Source organism: Notothenia rossii, assembly GCF_949606895.1.
Source record: "Notothenia rossii genome assembly, chromosome: 6".
Taxonomy (NCBI): Eukaryota; Metazoa; Chordata; class Actinopteri; order Perciformes; family Nototheniidae; genus Notothenia; species Notothenia rossii.
In genome coordinates this window covers 4,164,734-4,190,525 of record NC_136909.1, presented here as the reverse complement: position 1 = coordinate 4,190,525, position 25,792 = coordinate 4,164,734, and the positions used below count along the sequence as shown (strand labels likewise).

At 42.3% G+C, this 25,792-nt stretch overlaps 2 protein-coding genes across 2 annotated transcripts; both read left to right on the top strand.

The window, feature by feature from the left end:
• Window positions 1-1,046: 1,046 nt before the first annotated feature.
• LOC307043338 (uncharacterized protein) lies at window positions 1,047-18,043 on the top strand. Its single transcript, XM_079687718.1, has 2 exons — window positions 1,047-1,527; window positions 14,893-18,043. The coding sequence occupies exons 1-2, from the start codon at window positions 1,278-1,280 to the stop codon at window positions 15,993-15,995; spliced, it is 1,353 nt and encodes a 450-aa protein (XP_079543844.1). The 5' UTR covers window positions 1,047-1,277; the 3' UTR covers window positions 15,996-18,043.
• Window positions 18,044-22,590: 4,547 nt separating this feature from the next.
• Window positions 22,591-23,535, top strand: LOC307042914 (olfactory receptor 10J5-like; the record flags this gene model as incomplete). The annotated part of the gene is made up of 1 exon (XM_079687072.1): window positions 22,591-23,535. One exon carries the CDS (start codon window positions 22,591-22,593, stop codon window positions 23,533-23,535), a length of 945 nt encoding a protein of 314 aa, XP_079543198.1.
• Window positions 23,536-25,792: the final 2,257 nt, after the last annotated feature.

Genomic DNA, 25,792 nt, shown 5'->3' with positions numbered 1-25,792 from the left:
TTAGCGCCTGCAGGCAGGCTCCATGGACCTGTCAGCTCCGGACAGCGCAAAATGCGTACATGAAGCGCTACGTCATGAACGCAAGAAATCTACCCTCGTCGGGGCGCGCTCATGTGATTGGCTTAGAATTGAGGAGACATCTGATTGGCTATAGATAGAAAAAGGTTCAAATCGGGTGACCGTCAGGGGAGTCTCAAAAAAACCTTAGTAGTTATTGCAGTAGCAAATCACTCGGTTCTTTGACCTGTCGCTAATAACTTACCGGGATACAAACTGGAGGAGCCAGGCAAAAAATCCCCAAGCTTTCGGACACGCACAGCTCCAAGATTTTCAAGATTTTTTTTAAAGCTCCTGTGTGGACGGGCCGCAACGAGGCCTAGCCATACCGAGCGAGGCCGTGTAGTGGAAATGCGCCATAACAAGCCGTAGGCTCTGGGGCCGTCACAATAGTAACTAAGTACATTTACTCAGTTACTGAACCATTTTTAGGTAATTTACTTGAATATTTACTTTCCCTGCTACTTTACACTTATAATCAAATAATTGTTCATGTATAATTATAGAGCTTTATTGGCCCCTATGGGAAATGTACAAGCTACCCTGCAGTCTATAAAGGTAAACTTGCTTCTTATTTATCAGAGGCAACATTTGAGCATTAATGCATGGATTAAGACTTATGATTTTAAAGTATAACATACATTTTTCAGAATATTAAGTTTTTCAGTTACTTTTACAAATATAAGTATCATTTCACGACGTAAGGACAAAGTATTCAGCACTTAACTTAAATAAAAATAGTAATACCACCGTGTGTAGAAATGATCAGCACGATACAAATAAATCGAGCATTTAAATGTGATAAACACATGAATGCATCAATGATGATTGTTTTGTTTATTTTATTGTTTCTTATTTTATTTTTCGTTATTTTGTTTTATTAGAGATGGAATGACATGATAACACAATCTCATGTACCGTACAGTAGGTGGCGGTAGGCAACTAAAAGCTGTTTGCGATCCGCGAGAAGAAGAAGAAGAAAGCTTCTTCTTCTTCCTCTCGTGGATCGAGGAGGCGTCTCGTCGCTACGGTTCTCACTCTCTGTGTTCCCGATAAAGTGTGTGTGAGCTCCAGCACTACTGATCCATCATCTGTGTGTCTGGATAAACCTCTGAATGGACTGCGGGCTCTTTTTTCTGGAGCGTTTACCTCGGACATAGGAGCTAGCTTAGCATGCTAGCTGGAAACACGTTAGCAACACTAGTCAGATTGAGAGTTTGATGGAGAGAGAAACGGTGTGTTTAACGGAGTTTGCAGGAAAAGGTGATCTAATAAACATGGGTAAAGTCCAAAAGCTGCTGTCGCTGAAGAAGCAGCGACTCACTGCTGCTGCTGAAGAGATATTTGCTCTGTTTGAAAAAACGATAGCAGAGCTCGAGGAGGAGCTGTCTGTTTCCAAAGAGGAGAACGAGAGACTCCAGAAACTACTGGACGCTGTTTTACAGCCTCAGCTTCTGATACACAGAGAAGGTCTGTTCCCTTTACTCTTCACTAACACTTTAAAGCAGGGGTGTTCAGCATACAGCCCAGGGGCCAAATGCGGCCCGATGGCCATTTTGAATTAGCCCTCAGCTAATATATACCTCACCTCTATGAACCCCCTTCGTATGTTTTTCTGTATGTGGCCCTCGGTGAAAAAAGTTTGGACAGCCCTGCTTTAAACTCTTTTGTTAACAAGTTAAACAATTTGGTAACACTTCTGACTGCTTATTATTGCCGGGCAACGATTAAACATTTTAATCATGATTAATCAAATGATTTTCTTCCATTAATTGCATTGTTATGCACACAATTCAATAATGAATTTAAAAGTAGTGTTTTGCTTACTTTTATTTTAAAAAAATAAGGTTATTTTTAACAGTAGTAGGCCTATTCCCTTTACAGCAGTGGTCACCAACCTTTTTAAGCCCAAGATCGCAGACCTCGGCCTAGGTGAAAGGCGAGATCTACCTATTGCAGAATCGAGTGAAAAGACGGCCCAGGCAATGCTTCCAATTTGAGGCCTTTTATATTGGCTAATTGCATCTGAATTACTGTTACAATGAAGGCTCCATAATCAGCTCACGGCATATAGGCAGGGGTAAAGTGCTATTGGGGGGCGGACCTCACCTCCTCTAGGGGGGTCCGGGGGGATGCTCCCCCGGGAAGATTTTTTTTTTTAAATATTGAAGTTGAAAGCATCAATCTGGTGCACTTTGAGAGCAACATGAAGAGTTCTATGGATACCTCTCTCAGCACCCAGATGAAACAGAACTGTAAACAGATTTTCTTTTTCTTTATGGATATTTTACAAATCACTCCCCTTTTAAACTGCATTCTTGTTTTACTGACATACTGTATAGTAGGCTATTTCATACCTGTTTTTCATGTATTCTCTTATTGTTTGTATAACTATAATGATCATATGAAGGTGTGCCGCGGAAATAATCTTTTGAATAATTTGTGACAAAACCGTTCTAAACACTCAGAGAGTCCTTTAGCTCACCTGAGCCCCTCAGTCTGACAGGAGACGATTCTCCTCCAGCTTTTTGTGGTAACAGCTCCTTATGCCCGTTAGTTAGTTAGTGCAGCTAGCTAACCAGATGCTAACATCACGGTCCCCGCTAGCACCGGTCCCTCTCTCTCCCTCTCTCCGTCCCTCTCTCCCTCTCTCTATCACACTAAATGCGCTATTGCCACACACACAGAGCCGAGCTTGAATGACACAAGCACACGTGTATTTCCATGCAACTCTCTGATTGGTGTGGTGTCTTGCCTCTGTTGCGTTCAGTGAACACGGCAAATTACAGTCCTGCCGTTGTCTCTTGTGTCATGATGAGGTTCACGTAAAGCACGGTTAATGTATTATATTATTGAGGTGTCTCAAATATACGTTAATCAAGTGGCACCTGCTAACGGGGTGGTGGATGATAGGTTTACATCTAAAAACGTATTTTTCAAACATTATTTTAATTTAATTTTTCTTTCTTTTGTTACTTTTTTTTTTAACGGTCTGCGATCTACCCGCACCACACTCGCGATCGACCGGTCGATCGCGATCGACTGGTTGGCGACCACTGCTTTACAGAGTAGCATTTAAATATTTCTTGTAAATCTCAAAAAAACATTAATGTAATCAAATATAAAACCAAAGCTATTTGCCACTGCCAGGGCATTAACGTTTTATTTAGTTTGTTTTTATGGATGGGTATCGTTAAGGTTTTAACGGTACTACTACTTTTATCTATACCGCTTATCGATCCGGTCCTTTAACGATACTCTTATCGGTTCCTTTGAGAAAAAAGGTAATGAACTAAACAAATTGTAAATAATGTGAACTTACAGAACTCTAAGAAACAAGTATTTACTGCAAACATACAGTTTTACAGAGCAACCCAGGTGGGGCATACAGGTATGCTGCAAAAGGCCTAACGGTTCAAGAGGAAGATTAAGGTATACATAACATACCTGACGTGGAAACGTTACTCGTGGATGGGGCTACAGAGCTACCAGAAAGACAGTCGAAAACGGTGCATTTCTCCGTCTGAATGAAGTGCACTTTTACAAGATGTTTAGATAAATTGCTCATGTTACCGTCCTTAAATGCTAAACTCTTATTGCACTTTTGGTAACGAGCATTGTCCACCTCAAGACGGGTAAAGTTTAACCACACCTTGGAGTGCTTGGTTCTCTCCGCCATCTCCGCCTTGTGTGTGTGTTGCATACATGTAGCAGCTGCGTGTGTATAAACTGCCCCGCCCCCTCACACACAGACAGGGGAGAGAGAGATCTCGTCTGGATTGGAAAGATTGAAAATACATATAGACACATTTTGTAGTCTTATTGCATATTGGAAACGGAGTTGGCGAAACTAAAACTGCAATATAATGTTTGTGTAGCATAATACATATGACATATATTTTTTAAATGTCTCCAATACCGATAAAAAGACCGATAACGTCGGAGCTTAACGGTACCACGGTCTTTAATAATTCAGCCCCGGGGCCCGTTGAATACAGGGGCTCGGTACCCATCCCTATTTGTTATAGAAAACAAGTTAGCCTCTGAGTTAATTCATTCTGCTGCTCTGTATAAGAAGGGACAGAGCAGACTCTTTCTGCTGAGGAGAATTAGGTCTTTCGGGGTGCAGGGGGCACTCTTTCAGCCATCTTATGACTCTGTTGTGGCATCAGCCATTTTCTATGGTGTGGCCTACTGGGGAAGGCCAGCCAAAGGAAGACCAGCCCCTCCAGGACACCCTGTCCTCACTGTGCAGCTCCTTCAGCGACAGGCTACTGCTGCACCCCCACTGTCTCACAGAGAGATACCGCAGGTCCTTCCTTCCTGCAGCGGTCAGACTATACAACCAGCACTGTCCCTAGTAGACCCCCCCCACACACACACACACAAAAACACAGACTATAATGGCGCATTTCCACTACAACGCGGTTTAAGCACGCGGCCCGTTTCTGGTTGCGTTTCCACTTGGCGTAGTACCGGCTAGCGAGGTTCTTAGCGGGCCAACAACCAGGCTGTGTCGGGCTGAGTATGCTAAACTAGAAAGAGAGAATCGCTGGCAAGGGGGCTACAACTACAACAAAATGAACATATTTTACCGTGATTTAATTGTAATACTCGTTTCAAAATGATGCCGGAGTAAAAACATACTGATACCGGTTAGTAAAAACCATGAATTAATGCTTTGACAAGTCTGCAGACAGACGGCAGGTAAAAAACCTTTTAAAATTCATTCATGTTTTCTAAATGGAGATTGGCTAAGCTAACGTTGTATATGCTCCGACCGTCCACACTCACAACAACGGCCTACAGACATAAATAAACCAGCGACTGTATTCACCATGACACAGACAGTCTGTGGTTTGTACTTGCTTAACCTTTGTCTAGCTTCTGAACAGATATGAGGAGCTGTGAGCTTGAGTTCTAACAGCTAACGGCTGATGTTGTTTTTCTGTGGTTCGCATAGAAGATGACGTCACTGCTCCGCCTACACTGCGTTACTATAGTTACTGCCCCAGCTACTAAACTGTAATGGAAATGCAGCATAAAGTGAGCCTGTCCTAACAAGACCTAATAAGGCCTAACTATACCTTACTAAGCCGAGCGAGGCCCTGCAATGGAAATGCGCCATAACACCCCTTGCTGTTAACCTGTTAAGCCCTGAGCCTGTTTTTCAGGTATCAGGCCCGAAAATGACATTCCCAGAACAAATGCCTATATCTTCACTTCTAAAAGGGGTACATTTTAGGAATCCAAATTGTAACATATGATAAGTACCCTGTATCAAGATTGATGCAAAACAAGTGACATTTGACCTTTTTTAGAGAGGTTTAGCAAAACAAATAAAAAATGGGGTCATTTGGGCTGATTTACCATCTCTCTGCAGGGCTCAACGCTAACTTTTAAAAGTGGTTGCCAGGCTGGCAACCAGGTATCAGCTTTTGGTTGCCAAAACTGAAAATACGGTTGCCATTTTTAGACACCTTATATTTTAAATAATTAAGTTACTATACGGTTATACATCAACTTAATAATGAACATGTGACACAAAAGAATGTTCAAATGCTTTACAATAAGTAATTAACGCAATTATTAGAAAATTAAGTGGTAGTAAACTTGTCCGCCCTCAATTGCTGGTATACTAAATACCAGTAATGCAGCTGCTGTCATGTTCTTCACAGATCCACAAATGAATTGAGCAAGTCGCTAGTTTCGTCATCCGTTGTCTCCCTTTCAAATGTGGGTTGTCTTGACCTTTGTGCTGACCCCCACCATAGATCCATTGGCCCTTCAGCATTGAAGTCTTGGATTGGCCAGACTAATACATTTCTAATGTTAAATAAATGAAAACCATTCAGTTAAGAATTAGATATTAATTATGAATGCTATAAATGACCTTTTAATATGTGTAACTATATTTAAAATGTGTTACCTTTTTATAGAAGTGATTATATTTTTATGCCAATATTTTCCTATGGTAAAGTTTCTTTAGCACTTTTATTTTGGTAGTATCAGGACTCTTATTTTGAAGGAACTTTTACTGGAAGTGAATGGACAACGGAGCAGAATGTACATATTTCGCCTCCCAATACTTTACATATTTCCTCTTTGCTGTCGTTCGGGTTCACCTTGCGCTTTATCAGTTCAATCACTTTGAACATTCGTTTGAGAAGTTGAGGTGTTGGCCGAACTTTTTACCCCACAGTGAAACAACTTCATTTGCTTCGCCATTTTTTAAAAACAAACACACGGCGCACCGCGCACGTGAGTAAACGTGCATCGCTTTCTGGCTCCGTAATCACACCAATGCACGTGCAACTTAAAGGAGACCTAACATGCAAAATGCACTCTTGTACGTCTTTTATACATAAATATGTGTCCCCGGTGTGTCAGGGAACAAACCAAATCTCAGAAAATACAACCCTCTCTCTTTTCCTCTATACCCAAATCTCTAAAAACGGGGCTGCAATGGATCTGATACAGACTGATCCAGATTTGAATTATTTTCTACGTCACAGATATGGTGCTCCTCTTAGGGGTCAATTCTCCACCTATCAGGGGAATGAGAGGTTGGGCCACGGCCAGCCATTGCCGCTCGAAAGTGCTGGAGACGCTGTAGTACATATGCCAGGCCTGTAAGTGGCGCTGTAATCTGCCACAAAAGCAGCTAATAAGACTTCCCTTGCATGGTTGCCATGGTTGCCCTTCTGTTTATTCTCCGCTGTGGCTCTTTTTCTCCCTCCCCGAGGCAAGCGTTTGCTCCTCCTGCTTTAAAACAAATGAATAATGACGATATAATCATATGTGAGAGATAATGTGCAGCGATTAACACTAGAACCGCCAGAGGTCGCTGTATACCTAAAACCGCCAACGGGTAAAGTTTACCCGCTATTGATTTCCAAGGTACAATGTACCATACAGAACAGTGACTTTTGATCGCACAGGGATGATATGTATACCAATATAATCTGTGGACTTGCAGCTTTTCATATTATATAGTTTATACAGGTAGCATGAAGTATAAAATATCGCTACAGTGCTGATTTAAATGCTTGGTGTTAGACTTGTGTTTTGTTTAGGTATATATCTCTATCTCTGTTTCTATCTATCTATAACTATCTATCTGTCTATCTCTCTATCTATCTATATATCTATCCATCTATCTATCTATCTCTCTCTATCTATAGGAACAGCAGTAGACAAAAGGCGTTGCTATAGCAACACGTCATGTTTATGTTTACGCGCGAAATCAACAGCGCGAGGATTGCTGCATATTCTATGGTAGAAATATTACCCACTCTCGCTAATAAACGCTTGATGTTAGGCTTGTGTTTCGTAAAGGTAAAAATGCTTCATATCTTCTGATAGCCTTATACTCATAAAAAAACAACAACATGACAATAATATAAATTAATATAATAATGTATTTGTTATATAATTGAACAACAGATAATACAGAACGTATACAAATAACAAAAAATATCAGAGAAGAAGAACATAAGAACGAACACATCGGTCACAACGCTTCACAAACACTCAAACACAATTGTTGCAAACACTGAGCATCTTGGATGTGCATTTGCCACACACAGCATCCCCACACTTGACACATTTGCAGAACGTTTTATTCTGCATGCAGTGCGCCTTCACCATGCAGGTCATTCTCCTGCGCTCTTCTGCACCAGCACCGCTGAAGGGCAGGTCCGCAAGTGGTGGCGCTTTTGATGCCATCCACTCAGCGCGCAGCTCGTGTGCCAGATGGAGCATGAAGTCCCTTCTCGGTATGTTCTCCTGGCTCATGCAGCTCCTGTACAGCACCCAGGCATTGATGGCAGCGAGATCCAGCAAATTATAAAAGACAGCAACGGGCCATCTACGCGTGCCACCTGAGGGAAACATAGGATTTAGTAAAAACGATTGACCAATGCAGTGTTTTCTATAGGCCTAAAATAATAATAATAATAATAATAACAATAATAATAGCCTACCTTTCACCGAATATTGGCGAGCCATTTGATCGAGCACGTCAACCCCCACTTTTGAGTGGTTGTAGTTTTCCACAGTCTCTGGCTTTTTCTTTCTTTCTGTGGAGATGGCCACATGCTGGTGTTGCGTGCTGAGTATTGTCACGTTTCTCCTCGGCTTGCACTGGTAGACTGAGAGCACCATTTTGTCGCTCTTCAGCACCTTGGTGCTGAACAGCTCAGATCTCCCTTGCACAGTGGGTGGGAGCTCCCGCTTGTTGCGCTTGATGGTTCCCACTAGGCTGGTATTTTTCGCGAGAAGCGCTTTGGCGAGAGGGAGGGAGGTAAAGAAATTGTCTGTGGTTATATTTCTTCCCTTACCAATAAAGTGCTCCACCAGCCTCAGCACCACGTTCTCTCCTAGTCGTTGTGTTGCTGGCCTGCTGGCATCTTTTCCCAGGTAAGGGAAGCCATTCAGCATGTATTTGCTGTCAACGTCAGCTGCCAGCCAAAACTTGATGCCAAATTTGTCCGGCTTGTTGGGCATGTACTGTGTGAATGGACATCTTGATTTGGTCGGGAATAGCTGTTCATCCACAGTGATGTCGGACCCTGGCCTGTAGGACGCGATTGAATTTTCGACAAAACGATCCCACACCTTTCTCACGTGTGTAAACTTGTCGGTGGTCAACCGGCACCGGCGGGTCTCCTTTTTATCAAAGCGCAGGTAGCGCATGATTTCCCGAAACCTGTTCCTCGACAGTGTTGCGTTGAAGAAAGCGTTGCCCCACTGCTCGGACCAGAAACTCTCCATCTCAATGTTCTTCCCACAATATGCACCTCTCACATAGAGAAGCGCAATAAAGGCCTTCAGGTCCATAATAGAGACATCCCAGGTGGCTCTGTCTCTCCGCGCTTCAGCAATTGTGCAATCACGGATTTCCTCCAACATTACATTATCACACAGACACATAAATGCTTTGAGTTTGTCAGTAATGTTGTGACGTGCGTGTGGTGTGGGGCCAGCAGAGTCCGTGAGGATGTTCTGTATCTGCCGTCTCCCTGCGCCTCCGCAAGGCTCCATGACCGTCCACACTGTGCCATCTTTCCCGGTTCTAGCGTTAAGACAGAGAGGACCCTAAGCCGGGTCTGGCGGGTAGTTTTTTCACAAAACTGTTTCACAGGGCTTCTTAATATTTAAAAACCTATTAATATGTCATACCAGATTAACGGGAAGAAACTCAGCTAACTGACGGTATGAACCATTTTTACCGAAACAAAACACAAGTCTCATAAGAAGCGTCTAAATGACCCCTGAGCGAAAAAATACTAACGAGCATGGCACAGAACTCAAGGTAAAGATACCCTTATTACTTATCGTAACCGTACTTACACGATATCCGATTTAAAGCTGAGATTCCACATATTATATAGGTATTAGCAGTGTGAGAAAAAGTTTTTAGAGAGTACTTGTCCATGGACAAGTGAGTTTGGCAATTTACTTGTCCGAATACATTTTTCACTTGTCCAGAATGGACAAAAATTGGGGCCACTGGAATCTTCTTCTTCGCGATCGTATTTTACATTTTCACACATAGGGTTGGGTATCGTTTGGATTCGAACAATTCCGGTTCTGCTTTTCGATTCTGGTTATTTTCGGTTCTTTGAGAGGGTAAAAATAAGTCCCATGATAAAGTGGGAGAAAAATATATTTATGAAAACATTAAGTCAAATCTGTATTCCTATTTACAAATCACTTCATACTGTTTAATTTCTTATGGTTATTGAATACAATTATATAAAAATAATCTCTGCATTGTTTAGTTAGTTCTAAGTGGTGCAGTTTGAGAATGTACAATTGGCCCAGTCTCCTCTGATGTTACACTGCAACCTGCCTGATACCTGCCTATGTAGAAAAGCGCTAGGCCTTAAATATAACGATAATAGGCTAATAATAATAGCTTATAATAATAAGTAATAATTAATTATTCGCTTTTCTACAACTCAAAGACGCTTGCACGCTTACACATGTCCTTACGCATGTGTATTACATGCTGCAGCTGCCCAGCTGCTCACTGTTTGTAAAAGTAAATAAATAGTATTTTCATTTCAATAATGTACTTTCTATACCCTGCTTCATAAACAACACTGACATCCCTTTGCTCCTCCGAGTCTGGGGGTCCGGGGATGTGAGGACAGCGCGAGGACACAGGGAGGCTGCTTCACTTCATAAAGGAAATGGCGGTCAATATTAACAACACGAGCTAAAACGCTTAATAACCTTCATTACGTGTCAGAGAAAGAACATAAGAAAGTTTGAAAAAGATGAGGCTGTTAAACGGGCAGCGGATCCGCTGTGTGTAGAAAGAGAGAGAGACGCTGAGCTGCACCATGCAGCGAACAGCTGATCCGGAGCATAGAGAGAGAGCTGTGGTCCGCGGGGCTCGGCCTCGCCTCCTATCCTCACAACTCTTATTAATCCCGGTACCGGACAATTGTTATTTGTTCCTACTCGGAACAGAGTTTTGCTTCCCAACCCTGCCACTGTGCTACACTTCCAGCGCTGCCCCGCCCCGCCCCCGTCTGTACAGAAAGCGGCGAGATGCATTTCCTTAGGAATCGACAAGCAGAACCGAAACTAACATTTCTAAACGAACAATGGCGGACACTGACAATTTGCGAATGAGTTCTGCCTTTTGTAAACTGAATTTATCAATAAATCAGGGCGAAAAACGTCACTTGTCCGCCGGACAAGTCAATTGAAATATCTACTTGTCCGATATTGTAAATAACACGTCCCGGACGGTGGGACGTGTACTTTTTCGCACACTGATTAGTATCATCACTGAGCGACAAGGGAAGCAAACACACACATCACAACACGTAGCATTACGGAGCAAACACGGAAGATCGTCTCACCTTAGCTGTTATTTTGATCAAAAGTCGTGTTCAATGGCATTAAAACGATAGAAACGCTGCTGAGGATTATTCCATAGGTTAAACGTGGCTGTCAAAAATGTTAATAATCCATCATTCCATTTTTATGTAAAAATCGGAGAATAAAAATTAGCTGCTAATGGTAGCCACCAGAGTTACCGCAGCTTCCGGTTTTGGCTACGCGTCACTCTCACTCATTACTTGGTAAGTGTGTGTGTGTATGTGGAACTTCCCCCTCGATTCCATTGGCTCTAGCGGTTAAAAAGAGATGTCAATCATCAAAATAGACAAAGGGGGGCCAGAGATAGGTCAAATCCACCCAAATCATAAATGAAGTGGTTTTCTTTTGCTAAATCTCTCTAAAAAAGGTCAAATTTCACTTGTTTTGCATCAATCTTGATACACGGTACTTATTATATGTTGTACTTTGGATTCCTAAAGCTTTTAGTCTACTAACCCATCATTCAAGGGTGGTTTTCACTACAAGTAATCTTCTTTTTTTTTTACGGACACTGTTACTGTTTTACTGTGTTCAATCTGAATTTACTTTTAAAATAAAAACATCTATATTGATTCTGAAACTTCGACATCCAACTCACAGGTTTATCATTGCTTTGAGAAAAAAGATTATTAATTTACCCCTTTTTATAAATAAAGATATGGCCATTTGTTCTGGGAATGTCATTTTCGAGCCTGAGATCTGAAAAACAGGCTCAGGGCTTAACAAGTTATGTATATTTTGTACTTTTCTACTTTTACTTACAGACTTTTTATTGTAATCAAGTATTCCTACTTGTACTCAGGTACTCAAGAACAAGATCTGAACTTCTCCCACCTCTGGCAATAATCCTGAGTGGTTACCAAAATAAAAACCCTGCCCTGAAGGTTATTTTTAGAAATGCTGCTCTCAGTTTTGCTTTCTGCAAAATCATTGCCAGACGCTGCTTATTTTTTTCGGTTTTCGCTAATTTCTTGACTTTTTCTGACACTCAGCATTTAAAGGAGCGGTGTCATGGCCATTTCCACTGATCATAATTCCGTTGTTGAGGTATACTAAAATAGAAAAATACTGTGCAATTTTCCAAACTCACATTGGTTTCGCATACAGCATCTCTGTAAAGTATGTGTATTCAGCAGTATTCACTTTCTCCACTAAACGGCTCGCTTCAGCTCCCCCCCCGCCCCCCCCCCCCCCCCCCCTCCCCTCCGTGATTTCCTTGTTTAGGGATACACAGCCAAACTCAACCTGAACACACACAAAGTCACAGCCAAAATAAAAACAAGAAGTGTGGCTTGATATTGAGTAAGAAAAAGGTTTATAGGTTGATAAACGCTGTGAGAATGGGTCTGCAGAGAGAATTTCGCGCGATCCCAACTGTCTGTTATCAGCCTGCAGCAGGGAGCAGAAATCAGCAGGGCTGCCTGCACTGAGTGTGTGTGTGGATTGGTCAATTTGGACCAATCAGCGGGGGCTTAACGTAACGGCTCCGCGGATGTAACGTAACGGCTCCACAGATTGGCCCATTTAGTTCCGGGTACGTGCTTACGAAACCACGTACCCGGAACTAAATGGACCCGTACCCGGAAGAATCAAATGACGATGACCCCTCCCTGCATGGATTTTCAGCAGCAAGAGTAGGACCGGCTGAAGATTCTGCTCTCCCCGACGAGAGTCTGCTCTTCTACCGGCAGCTTGCGATAGGCATGTTGCAGACCCCTGAATTAAAGTATCAAGTCATCCCAAGTCAGAGGGCTCAAGTCCAAGCCAAGTCCCAAGTCATTGGTGTTCAAATCCAAGTCGAGTCGCAAGTGTTTTGTGATTTTGTCAAGTCGAGTCCAAAGTCATCAATTTGGTGACTCGAGTCTGACTCGACTCGAGTCCAGGTCATGTGACTCGAGTCCACACCTCTGCTGCTTACAGAAGCTGCTTGGCTGTATTTATCAGTTGTCTTTTTGTTCAATCATTTTCTTTTAGATGTGCATTATTGTTGGATGTCTCATTGAACAAACTTCACTTTTCATTATTTTCTGACAGTCTTTGCTTAGATGTCCTTTCGTTAGACAGCCAAAGCAAATTGCTTGTGCTTTTAAGCAGTCAATCTTTTCATTGTGAAATGTTTTGTTCATGTTACATGTTTCAGGGGTGTACAAAATACACAGCGCCTCTGAAGAGTAATGCCTTTATGGTCTGGTTTGATGTTTTGGAAAGGTTTTTGCTCCTCACTGATTCTTGGGCTTGTCACAGTAACAAAACTACTTCCCTTATAACCATGAGCAGGCTTATTGCTGGGTGATTTGTACACTTTTAATATCCCTTTTTGGCATGACATCCTGTATGTGTCCAAACATGGGGTCTGATGCAATGCGTGCATGCTTTTCAATGAAGTCGACCAATATTGGAAACGTTGCTCTTGTCTTATTGTGTTGATAATATGCATATGCAGTTGTTCTCCACTGCTCCCTAAGTTTAAATGGGAGTTTCATGATCACATTTCTCATGTTTGATGTGCTATTCATTTCATCCAAAAACTATTCCATTGTGTTGCAACATCCACGAAGAAAGATAGCATAAGAATGCAGTGCTTTTCTATCTTCACTCTTGATGGCATTCCAGCTCAACATTCTGTCCAAACAAGCTGCTGCGATTAAGAGTTGATGTCCATAGTTCTCTTGGAGCAGTCTTTTGCTTCCAAAAAGCCCTTTTTAGAATCCATGTATTGGCAACTTGTTACCAAGTCTTTAGCCTGGCCTTCTGTATACTGCTCTGGAAAGAACAGCCAGTCTTTGTAATTGTCAGTTTTATCTTCTATTGTATGTTCGAACATTCTGATGAGTGAAAGGTACTGTAATGGATCTCCTTTTTAAAGATGGGTATTTCTCTGGATGGGAGTAATGTTAAGCGTTGCTCCTTCATCAGCATTTCAGTGATTTCGTTCTGTCGCTGCATTACTTGAATAAAGTCATTGCTTTCTGTCCGAGAGCTTTGTCATATTGCTCCTCCCCCACAAGAGGGTCAGGATCAGAGTCATCATCCTCAGAAGCTTCCAATGTTTTAATTTTAGCTGTTGCAGCATCAATATCAGTTTGAAGCTCAAGCTTTTCCGTTTTAGCTCTGATATTGGCTTTCATTGCTTCCAGGTCAGCTTCTTGTTTTGTGTGTGTGTGTGTGTGTGTGTGTGTGTGTGTGTGTGTGTGTGTGTGTGTGTGTGTGTAAAAAAAAAAGTTTGCGGATTGGTCAATTTGGACCAATGGGTTCGTTTGGGTCGTCGTTACGTCACTTGGTACCAGGAAGAAAAAGAGAAATCTCCAACGAGGCGTTCTGGGGCAGCATAGACGGGCCTTCTCTGTGTTAGAGTTTTACTCGCTACAGGGTGTACTTTGAGGGTTTGTGACTGCAGACCGTTCGCATGCATAAAAAGCTACATAACACACAAGGGGACGGGTAATAACCGGAAAAGCATGACATGGGACCTTTAAAATGTTAAGAAGCCCTCAGACGCTGTTTCTTGCAAGATGTTGTGTTTTGCCCCCGCGACAATTTTATTGTTGTATCATTACTTTTACATAAGAAGGTGCTGTACATTTTTCTGTTAATACTTGCATCCTTTCACTTAAATAAGGTTTGAATGCAAGATTTTCATTTGTATCAGATTATTTTCATTCCATAGGTGTAGTGTATCTGTGAACGATGCCAAATACAATTCTTGTTTACATTGCAGCTAGTGCTGAACTGGAAGTGGAAAGGGGCTGGGCTACATGAGGTGAATTGAGCCAACACAAATACACAATAGTTGGGACTAAGAAAGATAATATGAAAGTATAAAAACAAAGGCTTTAATTAGGGCTGCAAAATATCTCCCATTTTAATGGTGATCAGATTTTTTTTAAATGCTTACACTTAGCAGTTTTTTCTGACTGTGTTTCCTGTTTCCTGCAGATGTCCAGCTGCTGGTGGTGGATAAAGAAGAGGTTCTCCCTGATCAGCAGGAGTGGAGCACCAGTCTGGACCAGGAGGACCCAGAGCCCCCCCCACACATTAAGCAGGAACAGGAGGAAATAAGGATCAGTCAGGAGGGAGAGCAGCTTCAGGAGCTGGAGGAGGCTGATATCACCAAGTCCACTTTCACTCCTGACCCTGTGAAGATTGAAGATGATGAAGAGAAACCTCAGTCCTCACAGCCTCATCAAAGACAAACTGAACACATGGAAACAGGAGCTGATGGAGATGACTGTCGAGGACCAGAACCAGCTGGGAACTCAGATCCAGAGAGCAGTTTACAACCAAAGACTGAGGACAACACTGGAGACTCTTCTGAACCTGACGGTGGAGACTTTTCTGAACCTGACACTGAACACAGTGCTGATTGGAAGGAGACCAGAGAACCTGCATCAGGCTCAAAATCACTGAAAAATAGACAAGAATCTGTCAGTGATTCAAGCCGTAGTGCTGTAAACAAACAATTTGGCTGCTCTGTGTGTACGAAATATTTTACATATAAAAGAGATATAAATCGACACATGAAAATCCACACAGGAGAGAAACCCTTTATCTGCTCAGTTTGTACCAAATCTTTTGCATTGAGTCAAACTTTAAAAAAACACATGAGAATCCACACAGGAGAGAAACCATACAAATGCTCAGTCTGTAAGAAATCTTTTTCACAGAGTGGAAGTTTAAAGGAACACAATAGAATCCACACAGGAGATAAACCCTTTAGCTGCTCATTTTGTACCAAATCTTTTGCATTTAGTCAAAGTTTAAAAAAACACGAGAGAATCCACACAGGAGAGAAACCATACAGATGCTCAGTCTGTAAGAAATCTTTTTCACAGAGTGGAAGTTTAAAGGATCACACGAAAATCCACACAGGAGATAAACCCTTTAGCTGCTCATTTTGTACCAAATATTTTGCAGTTAGTCAAAGTTTGAAGAAACACATGAGAATACACACAGGAGAGAAACCCTTTAGCTGCTTGGTTTGTACCAAATCTTTTACATTGAGTCAAAGTTTAAAAAAACACATGAGAATCCACACATGAGAGAAACCATACAGATGCTCAGTCTGTAAGAAAGCTTTTTCACAGAGTAGAGGTTTAAAGACACACATGAGAGTCCACACAGGAGAGGAAATATACAGCTGCTATGTTTGTGACAAAATATTTAAATGGCATGGTTATTTCAAAAGACATAAGTGTGTTGGTCATCAGTCCTCACAGCTTAATGACATTCAAACTGAGGATAACAGAGGCAGAGCCTCCAATCAGCAGCTCAGCTGAACACATGGTAACAGAAGCTGATGGAGAGGACAACAAATAAGTCTTGAGACAGTTCACACATGAGAAAAATCTGTCTGACTGGATTAACATTGTTGCGCAACATACATAAAATACTTTAAGGTGCGGTAGGTAAGTTTGAGAAACCGGCTCGAGATACACTTTTTGTTATATTCCATGGAATGCTCTTAACATCCCGACAGCAATGAATATCTTAAGTGCTTTGACTAAAAGCGAGCTGGTTTCTCGAACATTACCTACCCCACCTTTAAAGAGCAACTTGCAGGTTTTTTGTTTTTTTTACTAGATTTATGCTTAACTTTGACTGAAAATTACAATTAAAAAAAGTGAAAGCAGGATTTGATATGTTTTACAAGACATATGGGCAGGAATTCAGAGGGAAAGGAGCCGTTTTGAGCTCTGCTACTAAAAACTGCTTTTTTCTTAACGTCAAACGCATCATATTACGTCACATGGGGGAGCAACTTTCTCGGATTCCTTCTCTGCCCAATCCACGGTAGTAGTTTGTAGTTGGTTTGAGCGGTTGTGATTTAGGGAGCTGGTATTTTTTCGGTAATTTTACATTTTGTAATCATGGTGAGCTGGAGTTTGTGCAGGTCAAGGACATCGAGTCCACAGTTTCCCCAACAGGAAAAGGACCGGAGCTAGCTTTCGTTCCTGGGTGCGAGGTGCATCGACCTCCCTGCAGCACATACTCTCCACAGCTGAAGCCTATCAAACAAAACGCTTATCAGGAAACCGTATTACATCTCTCTCCCCCCCTTCGCTCCTCTCTCTCTCCCCTCCGGTACACAGCACCGAATAACATAGTGTGGAGTTGCATTAGGTAAAGCTGTGGTGGCTGTACTCCTCCAGCCGTCTGCTGTGTGTTTGTTTGTTTCCCCCTGTCTGTGTTGTTTGTATGGGCGTGGTGGCTGTCACTCCTGGCTCCCGGCTCAACCTCCACTCACCTGCTGCAATCAGCTGTGCACCTTCCCCGCGAGATACGGCTGATACTTGCGCATTAGTTTCTGTTATGGATCAGTATCAACAGTCTTGCCAGTAACGTTACTATATTATCAATGCTACTTTAGTTATAGCCTGATATATGATAGCTAACTTTATGTGATGTGACCGACGTTAGCTAACATTAACTGTAGCTAACGCCGGTCACTCACCAAGACAGCTGCCCTGTTCTCCACTGGTTCTCCTCACACCACAGCTCCATTTCTCACCGATGGCCGTTATTTCTTCTAATTCTTGGCTGCTCCTGGTCTCGTGGTCCTGGCCTAGTAGGCTCATAATTATATGGTTGTGGTCCGTCATATGCATTCGAATATTTATTTTCAACCTCTTCTGTTTAAAAACTAGCATTGTGATCCATGTTTATTACTACGTTAGACCGGCCGCTCTCCCCCATGTGACGTCACACGCGGGAGGTCACATGGGGAGGCTTTTTTTTTATGCGGAAGTAAAAATGTCTTATTACATTTGTACACCGAGCTACCAGACTTCTGATGTGCAATAACTGCCGTAGGGTTGTTGGTTCAAGTCCCCGCACAGATCTAAAAATGGAGTGGGGACTGCTACTGCTGGGAGAGGGCCCACTCAATAGCTATACTAGGATGGGTTAAAAGCAGAGACCACATTTCACTGTGTGTGCTTTTTAAATGTATTTGTGACCAATAAAGAGGTTTTTATCCTCCTCTAAAAATATATAATACTTTGTGCAACTGCTACTTTTATTAACATGGCGTACATGTCTGTTATTTTGTTTTTGACATATTGTGTTATTAAAAACGTGTGCATACTTAGCCATTCTTTTATTTTTTCTGCTGTTCGTGAACTTTACCACGATGCGGGACAAATAAAGGACTTCTGATGCAAATTAGACCTTTATGAAGGCTGTTATGAGGCATTCAGAACGTTCCCTATTGCATCGGTAGAGTATTTGCCATCGCCATCATCAGGATGTGACAGGTACATTATATTTTAAGCTTTTAAATGATAGGCAGTCTGTGTGTGTAAGAAGCCTCACAATATGCAGAGGAAGGATGCACAGTAAGGGACACTGAAGTGGAGACTTCTGAGGAGGAGAGAGGTGGATTGTAAAACTCAGACATGTGGTACACACTACAGAGGAATAGGTGAAACAATAAACTAACAGATATCGCCATGAACCCCCCCCCCCCCCCCCACTTCATTACGGACATTAACACAGTTATCTTTTACATTACAAGTTTTCTGAAATGTCATGTTTTAAATATGTTCCTGAAGAGTTATGTAATGCTAACTTTTGAGGAGATGTTTACCTAAAGTGATGTAAAACTGTGTGTGTGTGTGTGTGTGTGTCAGACAAAGACAGTAAAACGTAATCCTTAATATGGATTTTTTTCATCAGCTTCTGTGGACATGGCTGTGATCTGAACACATAGCATCATATTACTGAGAGGCCAACACACACACACACGCACGCACACACACACACGCATGCACGCACACACACAAGCACACACACGCACGCACACACACATACCCTAATTGAACCCTCCAGAAAAACGCGGGCTAAAATCCTTGATTATGCGATTAAACATGCAGGGTTTTTATGTGATTTTATGCGGTGAAATTGCGGGAAGTTGCGAAATATGCGGAAAGTTGCGAAATATGCTAAATATGCGGGGGAAAAGAGTAACAATTTTTTTTTAAATATTGGGCTGTCTTATTTATTCTCTCTCACACACAACCTGCCACTAACGTTACACCCCTTTACTATTCAATTAAACACATTCAATGTTTATTTATTGTAAAAGCAATTGGGCTATTTTAATCTCACACACACACACACACACACACACACACACACACACACACTTCTCCGCCTCATTCTGTTTTCATTTACTCATTCGTTATCTGACCAGCTTCAATCTTGTAGGCTACTCACCTCGTTTCTTGTAGCCCTCGAAAGGGTTTTGGAGGTTGATCCCTCGGTGAACGTGAGTTGTTTGGCTTTCTTGTCCGCAGCAGCAGAAAGCATTTTCGAATGTTTGAATGAATCAAAGTGGGTCCGTCGATGTTCTCTTATGCTCCAACACACAGTTGCACGGGGTGCAGAATAGTTTCCCCCCACTTTTTGCCCGGTCTTTAGTAGAAATGTTCGTAAGTAAATGAGATGGATTAGATTTTTTCATCTGGGTGTTTTCTCTATCGTGTGAGCTCCACACGTTCACTCTATACAGTGTTGTTTACATTCTGTGATGCGCGAGCTGATGACGTCACGTCAAGACGAGTTAACTTTTTTTTTTCTCAACTTTGTGTGGAAAAATGCGGGGATTATGCGGCCTTTTAAAAATCTGTGCCATTTTGCTGATTATGCGGTAAATTCTGCGATCGCAGAATCGCGTTTTTCTGGAGGGTCTACCTAATAGACACACATACACACTTTCCAGTCTTACCTCGAGACGCAACTAAAACTAGACTTTTTTGTATTTGCCAAACGTTTATGTGTAAGACAGAAAATATTTTGCTGATTAATGATTTCGGGGGAGCCCTAAAGACCCTCATTACATCAGCTTCTGTGGACACTGCTGTCCTCTGAATACATTGCATCATGTTACTCAGGTGCAAACACACACACACACACACACGCACACACACACACACACACACACACACACACACACACGCACAGACACTCACTTTAGGGCCCCCTCGATTAAAGATGGTCAATGAATCTGCAGAATATCTTCTTGAATGTTCCTGAGCTTTTGGTAAACATAGAGAAACTATGTATTTGTGGCCCTTAAAGAGACCAGAAGGTGTTCCAAAGACAGGAAGAACACGAGGCAGTTTTCTATATGCCTCTTGTTTGGTACTTTAATTCAAATAAGAGCTCGGTCAGAAAGGAAAAGCTCTGAGCTTTAAAAGGTCCCCTTTCTGTTTGGTAGAGAGGATCACCGTGGGAGCAGTTGTTGATTGAAGTTAGTCTGTAACACTGCACAGCATTTCCAAGTGTGGTCATCTCAAACATCCCTAAAACTTCAAGTTGACCTTCCCACGATAACATGTGTGTGAGTTAATGATGATACACCAACCAAATGTGTTGACATATCACCAACATGAGTAATAAAGAGCCTTCACTTTTACACTCTAAGGTCAAAGAGGTCAAGATGTGGTGACATCGTTATCAGAAATGACCTAAAGTCATGTAACTGTGTGTGTGTGTGTGTGTGTGTGTGTGTGTGTGTGTGTGTGTGTGTGTGTGTGTGTGTGTGTGTGTGTGTGTGTGTGTGTGTGTGTGTGTGTGTGTGTGTGTGTGTGTGTGTGTGTGTGTGTGTGTGTGTGTGTGTGTGTGTGTGTGTGCCTCTCAGTAATATGATGCAATGTATTCAGATGAGAACAGTGTCCACAGAAGCTGATGTAATGAGGGTCATTAGTGGGCCCGCCCGCCACACACACACACACACACACACACACACACACACACACACACACACACACACACACACACACACACACACACACACACACACACACACACACACACACACACACACACACACACACACACACACACACACACACACAGGTGTTTGCCTCTCAGTAACATGATGCAACGTTTGCATCCAAGCAGCAGACAAACCTAAAGTGTCCAGCTTCTTCGGAGTGGATCATTACAGGGGAGGGGGCTTCCTCTCATCATGTCAAAGCTCTCACTAACAAGCTGAGTCACACACGCTGTGTTATTGTTAGTACCCATGTTGAATCTTAAAACATCATTGTTGATGGTTGTTTCAGTTGTCTAACTATTGTAAAACACACTACTGACTATTGAATGCTTTCAAGGTTATCGTGCTGATCTGAACACAAGTATAACATATGTAAATGTTCCTACAGCACACTTTCACACATGGAATCAGTAAGTCAATAATTATTCTGTATGAGTGTATTTCAATGTACTGATGTACTGAGAGTGTTGAATTAATTGAATATGTTATTCTTATGCAAGCATTGATTAACATAGTGTATATGCTATGTATTATTCTCACTTCCATTATCCTTCAATGTGATGATGCTATATGCTGGCTGGGGCACGTTTAGCCTTTCTTTCAGGTCTTCCTCTCCTTTCCTTCACCGGTTGATCTTTGAACGCATCTCTCTTTTTGCTTTAGGTGCAAACTCAAACATTTGAAATCTGAGTGAAATACTGTTTAAATAACTGAGAGATGCCAGGATTGTGGTGCATGTAGTTTATGAGAAGGTCTTAGTTTGTGTACATCACTTCTTCAGTTACTCGGAATATATATTTACTTTTGTCAGGTCCAACTGTGAACGTTAGCCATTCACATGCATGCAGGTTATTGTGGTTTTTAGTATTGTATGTGTTGAATTAGGACATGTTGCATTTATATTCCCTCCTTTTATCCAGATATAGAAAGCCTGAATAAGTCTGTGAACTCCTGTTTGAATGACTGAGACATGCCAGACCTTTGCTGCATGTAGTGTATGTGGAGGTGAGATATTCCCAGGACAATATTGTCACGTACAACCCTAGGAGATTTTACAATTCACATGCATGCATACAGGCTGATTTTGTATTAATATTAATATGAATATTGAGTAACATACGTTGTTTTATTGTTAGTACCTTGACACAGGTAGATAATCATACTGTATACATGTGTGTACTGCTTCTGCATGCAAGTATTTGTGCACATATATGTATTTAACATAAGGAAAGAATATATTCTCACTTATATTTGACTTACTTCAAATGAGATTATATTGATTATTGTCTGCTTGTGACCTTTCCTTAAGTTTTGCATCTCCTTTCTATAACTCTTGTTCTTTCTATGAATGTGTTCTCTGTTTAGGCCAACATGCAAACATGAAGGAAGCGATGTGTGCGAGTGTGAAATAATGTTTAAATCAATGCGAAATACCATGTTGGTGGTTCATGTAGTTTATGAGACTTTTTTCCTGCCCTTCATTTGTGTGCTTCTCTTCTCCAGCTACCTGAAGTTAAATTCAATATTGTCAAGTACAAGTGTTAGGAAGGTTGTAATTCACATGCACGCACGCTTATTGTGTTTTTGCATTACTGTAGGTGTTGAATTACGACATTTTCCTTTGAACATTTCCCTTATTGTGCATTTATATTCCCCCTTTCTTCGCAGATATAGAGAGCCTGAATAAGTCTGTGAACTACTGTATGTGGAGGTGAGACTTTCCCAGATGTTACATTTAACATGCTCACATACAACTGTTGGAGATTGCATGCATGCTGATTTTGTATTAATATCTGAAATGTAGCTAACAACATCTCATTAACAGTTCCTGTATTGTTCCTCTCTTTGGTGCAGACATGAAGAGCAACATCAGCCTGAACCCTCCCTACTTCCAGTTGACTCTGTTTGCAGACTTTGGGCCCCTCAGATACCTGTTCTTCATCTTGTGTCTGTTCACCTATGTGACTATAGTCTCTGCTAACATGGTCATTATTCTGGCAGTGTTCCTGGAGAAGGCTCTGCATCAGCCCATGTATATTTTCATCAGCTGTCTGTGTTCAAACTCTCTGTATGGCTCAGCTGGAATCTTCCCCAGGTTCCTGCAGGACATCCTCTCTGACTCTCATTTGGTCTCACGTCCATTATGCTTTACTCAGATGTATGTTATTTACACCTATGCTTCCTGTGAGCTGACCATCCTCACCATCATGGCCTACGATAGATTTATTGCTATATGTCAGCCCTTACACTACTACAGTAAAATGACCTTCAAATGGCTGCAGGTTCTTGTGCTCGTTGCTGTTTTCTATCCAGTGTGTATGGTTGGCTTCGGTCTCTATCTTACTGTTAAATTACCGCTGTGTGGAAATAAACTGAACCGGATTTTCTGCTCTAACTGGCCTGTGGTGCAGCTCTCCTGTGTGGACACCACTCCGAACAACATAGCTGGTCAGTTTGCCACGGTAACCGGCATCTTCATCCCCATGTTCTTCGTCCTGTACACATATCTACGGATTCTGCTGGTCTGCAGGAGGAGATCGTCTGAATTCAAAGGAAAGGCGTTACAAACCTGCCTGCCTCACATCATCTCCTTTATGGCCTACTCCATCTCTCTCTTCTGCGAGCTGTCTTTGACTCGATTTGAGGCTGGTCAACTAAATCCAAGCATCGCAGTTATTTTGTCTTTAGCGTATCTGATCATTCCCCCCCTCAATAACCCGATAGTGTATGGCCTGGGTCTGCCTCAAATCAAAGGAGTCGTGTTAAGATTTCTGAAGAAGGGTCCTGCTGCTGAAATATAAAAGGAATATGTTGACCATGGTAGATTGTGTTTCCTATCATAATTATTTAAAGGGATACATGATTAGATAGAGATCAACATAAAGCACAACAACAATATTGTATATGTTTGATTTAACTTGATTTGGCTTGAATTTGCCTCAAATGTTAAAATATTACTATTCTGTTAAATGTAATAGATTTAAAGTTAGAACACATATTATGTGCTGCCTCTTCATGCATATTTAAGATCAATATTCACATTTATTTTTTTAACATATCCTCATAAAATGTAGATTTGACAGGAATTCAGGTGTACTGTATGTTAGGCATTATGATGTTACACCACCTACTGTTGTTACTGTGTTTTAATATTTTGTTGTGAAGCATTAAACCCTTTGTTACTATAAGGAAAATGTAATGATGATGTAATATATTCAATAAACAACAGTCTACAGCCATGTGAGTCCCTGCTTTTTCACCTTTACTTAAATAAAATGCTATTGTTAGCCATTTGGAACATGTTAGTTTAACCTTGAAGCATGCTAACATTAGCTAATTATCAGTGCAACTGAGGATTATGGGAATTAATAAACTATCAAGCTTTCTATGTTTGGCCCCCTACCTTAACTTTAATGTTATATGTACAGTAAATTACAAAGATCGGCAATTTTTTGTCCAAAACGTTTGCCTTGGTGAACTATTTTTGCAACAACACATTTTGTGAAATGTTAGTAAGATGGGTCACTTTCCATGCAGGTTTAGTATGAATTTGCTGTTTTTAAAAGAAAGTGGTTTGCATTAACAATTGTAATGTATCTATGATAGAAGTAGAATAAACACTAAATAACCAAATATAATATTACAAAAAGCGGGCCTGAAACCTGACATTCACTTTTAGGACCAAACTGACAGTTTTTCTTGTGGTCTTGGGTCAAAATGTTTATTTTCAAAAATATATTACCTTCCACGAAATTACATATGGAAGTCGCTTCTGTTGTCCCAGTTTTATTTGATTAACAAGACAACTTTCAGGGATTTTCACTAACTGCTGGCCTACTTCAGATACAATGCACTTTTCAACAGCTCACCTCTGGCTGGCAGATGGCCATCACCAGTGCTCCAACCACATACACAACCCGATGGGCCCAAGCCCGTGCTAAAAATGAAATATATACAAATGTACAGTATTTACAAAACCCCTGAGCCGGCAGGACAGCCAGACGCTCTCTTCGGCCTCTGTAAGCTTAGGCGCAAGACGCTACCTAGAGCTTCACTGGCCCCGCAAGATGCTAAGGCTAGTGATCACAGGGGTTTAAGGAGCCGCTCAAGCTAGCCTGCTGGACGCGAGGCCAACTGACAGGTTCAAGTGGCACCCCCACACAGGCCACTCACAGCCGGGTTACCTGTTGGGAAACCATAGACAATATCTAGTGCTGGCTAGCACGCAAAACCAACTCCCCAAAGGGAGCGGATGAAGCCTTCTGGCCGCAGGCCTAAGGACCGCGTCCATGCACCTGGTGAAGGTGCGAGGGGCCAGAGAGACCCCGAAGGGGAGGACACAGAATTCAAAGATCTTGTCCTCGCAGAACCGTAGGAACCGCCTTTGACCCTCCCAGATGGGAATCTGAAAGTTGGCGTCCCTGAGGTCTATGGTGGCAAACCTATCGCCTGCCTGGATTGCCTGCCTCACCCTGGGAATTGTCAAATGTTTAACTTCAGGTGCCGGAGAAACAGGTTGAAGCCACTGAGGACCAGGATTGGCCTTAGTCTCCCATCCTTTTTTGGGGACGAGAAAATAGCAGGAATAGAACTCAGCCCGCCGATCCCCTGGCAGCACCTCCCTGACTGCACCTTTCGCTAGGAGGGTGGAAACCTCCACCTGTAACGCCTTTGTGCCGCGGGTCCGTCACTGACGAAACCGTCGCCAAAGGGGGAAGTCCGAGCAAACTGAAGCCGGTAACCCTGGGTCATGGTTGAGACCACCCAGTGGTCCGTGCTCAGAGCTGTCCAAACCATGCGACGGGCTGTGGTGATGCGAGGGCTGGGTCCTTGCTGGCGTCAGGCTGCAGCTGCCAGGAACCATGGCCCCGAGCCCTGCCACCACGCCGACCTGCCTGTCTTCGCCTGCTCCGCCTAGAGTCTTCCAAGTAGTCCCTCAGGTCCTCAGGGGGTTGCCTAGGGTATACAGCTTGAGCGGTTGATGACCTACGCCCACCCCGGCGGCGGCCAAAGGTATGGGAGATCTCCCGAGCATACCGGCGGGCCTCCTGAGCTTGT

Excerpts from the sequence above, each read along its gene's own strand:
- LOC307043338 (XM_079687718.1), top strand. The coding sequence starts at position 1,278 with ATGGAGAGAGAAACGGTGTGTTTAACGGAGTTTGCAGGAAAAGGTGAT. Across the intron at positions 1,528-14,892 it reads GCTTCTGATACACAGAGAAG|ATGTCCAGCTGCTGGTGGTG; the intron begins GTCTGTTCCCTT and ends TGTTTCCTGCAG.